Raw genomic sequence first — 576 nt, 5'->3', positions numbered from 1 at the left:
GGATTGCTTGGTGGCCCCATCACCTGTGGGAGTGTGGGGCCACACCAGACGCGGATGAGGCTCCGGTTGCGTAGGCTCTCGTCCCCTGTTGCGATGCCTGTGATCACTGACTTGTCCAGCTGCAACAACACACACGTTGGAGAGGGCCCTTGGAGGCTGACAGCACCCACAACTTCAAGACATCTTCACTGGGATGGGGACACCACTGCCAGGCTGGGGACGCTTGGATACAACCACCATCAAATGGACACCAGTGCTGGGGGACCCCCACAAGCCTAGGGACACTCCCCTGGGGGACGCCATGCTGAGACCTGGATGATGAGCTTGGTGAAGGGCTCTGTGATGATCTTCAGCAGGTCGGGGGCATCCTTCCCACTGCGGATATTGAAGGTGGCCACAACCAGGCGGGTGACGTGGTGCAGGTACCCGCTCACCACCTCCAGCGGCAGCAGGACCAGCACTGACAGCCAGTTGAAGCAGTCGTGCACCGTGGCACCAGCAAAGGCCCTGTGCAGAGGAGCCCATCAGCATGGGGTGGTCCCTGGGGAGCAGCCCCCAGGCCCCCAAGTCCCCCCT

At 62.2% G+C, this 576-nt stretch overlaps 1 protein-coding gene across 1 annotated transcript in view; it reads right to left on the bottom strand.

The window, feature by feature from the left end:
- Window positions 1-576, bottom strand: part of LOC104496304 (sodium-dependent phosphate transport protein 2A-like) — a gene marked incomplete at both ends in the record, with an annotated part of 4,038 nt that overhangs the window by 2,585 nt on the left and 877 nt on the right. The window contains 2 exon segments of the mRNA XM_010139392.1: window positions 24-119; window positions 312-507. Of these exon segments, the coding sequence (XP_010137694.1) occupies window positions 24-119; window positions 312-507 (292 nt within the window).

The sequence above is a fragment of the Buceros rhinoceros genome, unplaced genomic scaffold, assembly GCF_000710305.1.
Source record: "Buceros rhinoceros silvestris isolate BGI_N320 unplaced genomic scaffold, ASM71030v1 scaffold20757, whole genome shotgun sequence".
NCBI lineage: Eukaryota > Metazoa > Chordata > Aves > Bucerotiformes > Bucerotidae > Buceros > Buceros rhinoceros.
The sequence above is the reverse complement of the archived record's forward strand: the minus strand, read 5'-3'. Positions and strand labels throughout refer to the sequence as shown.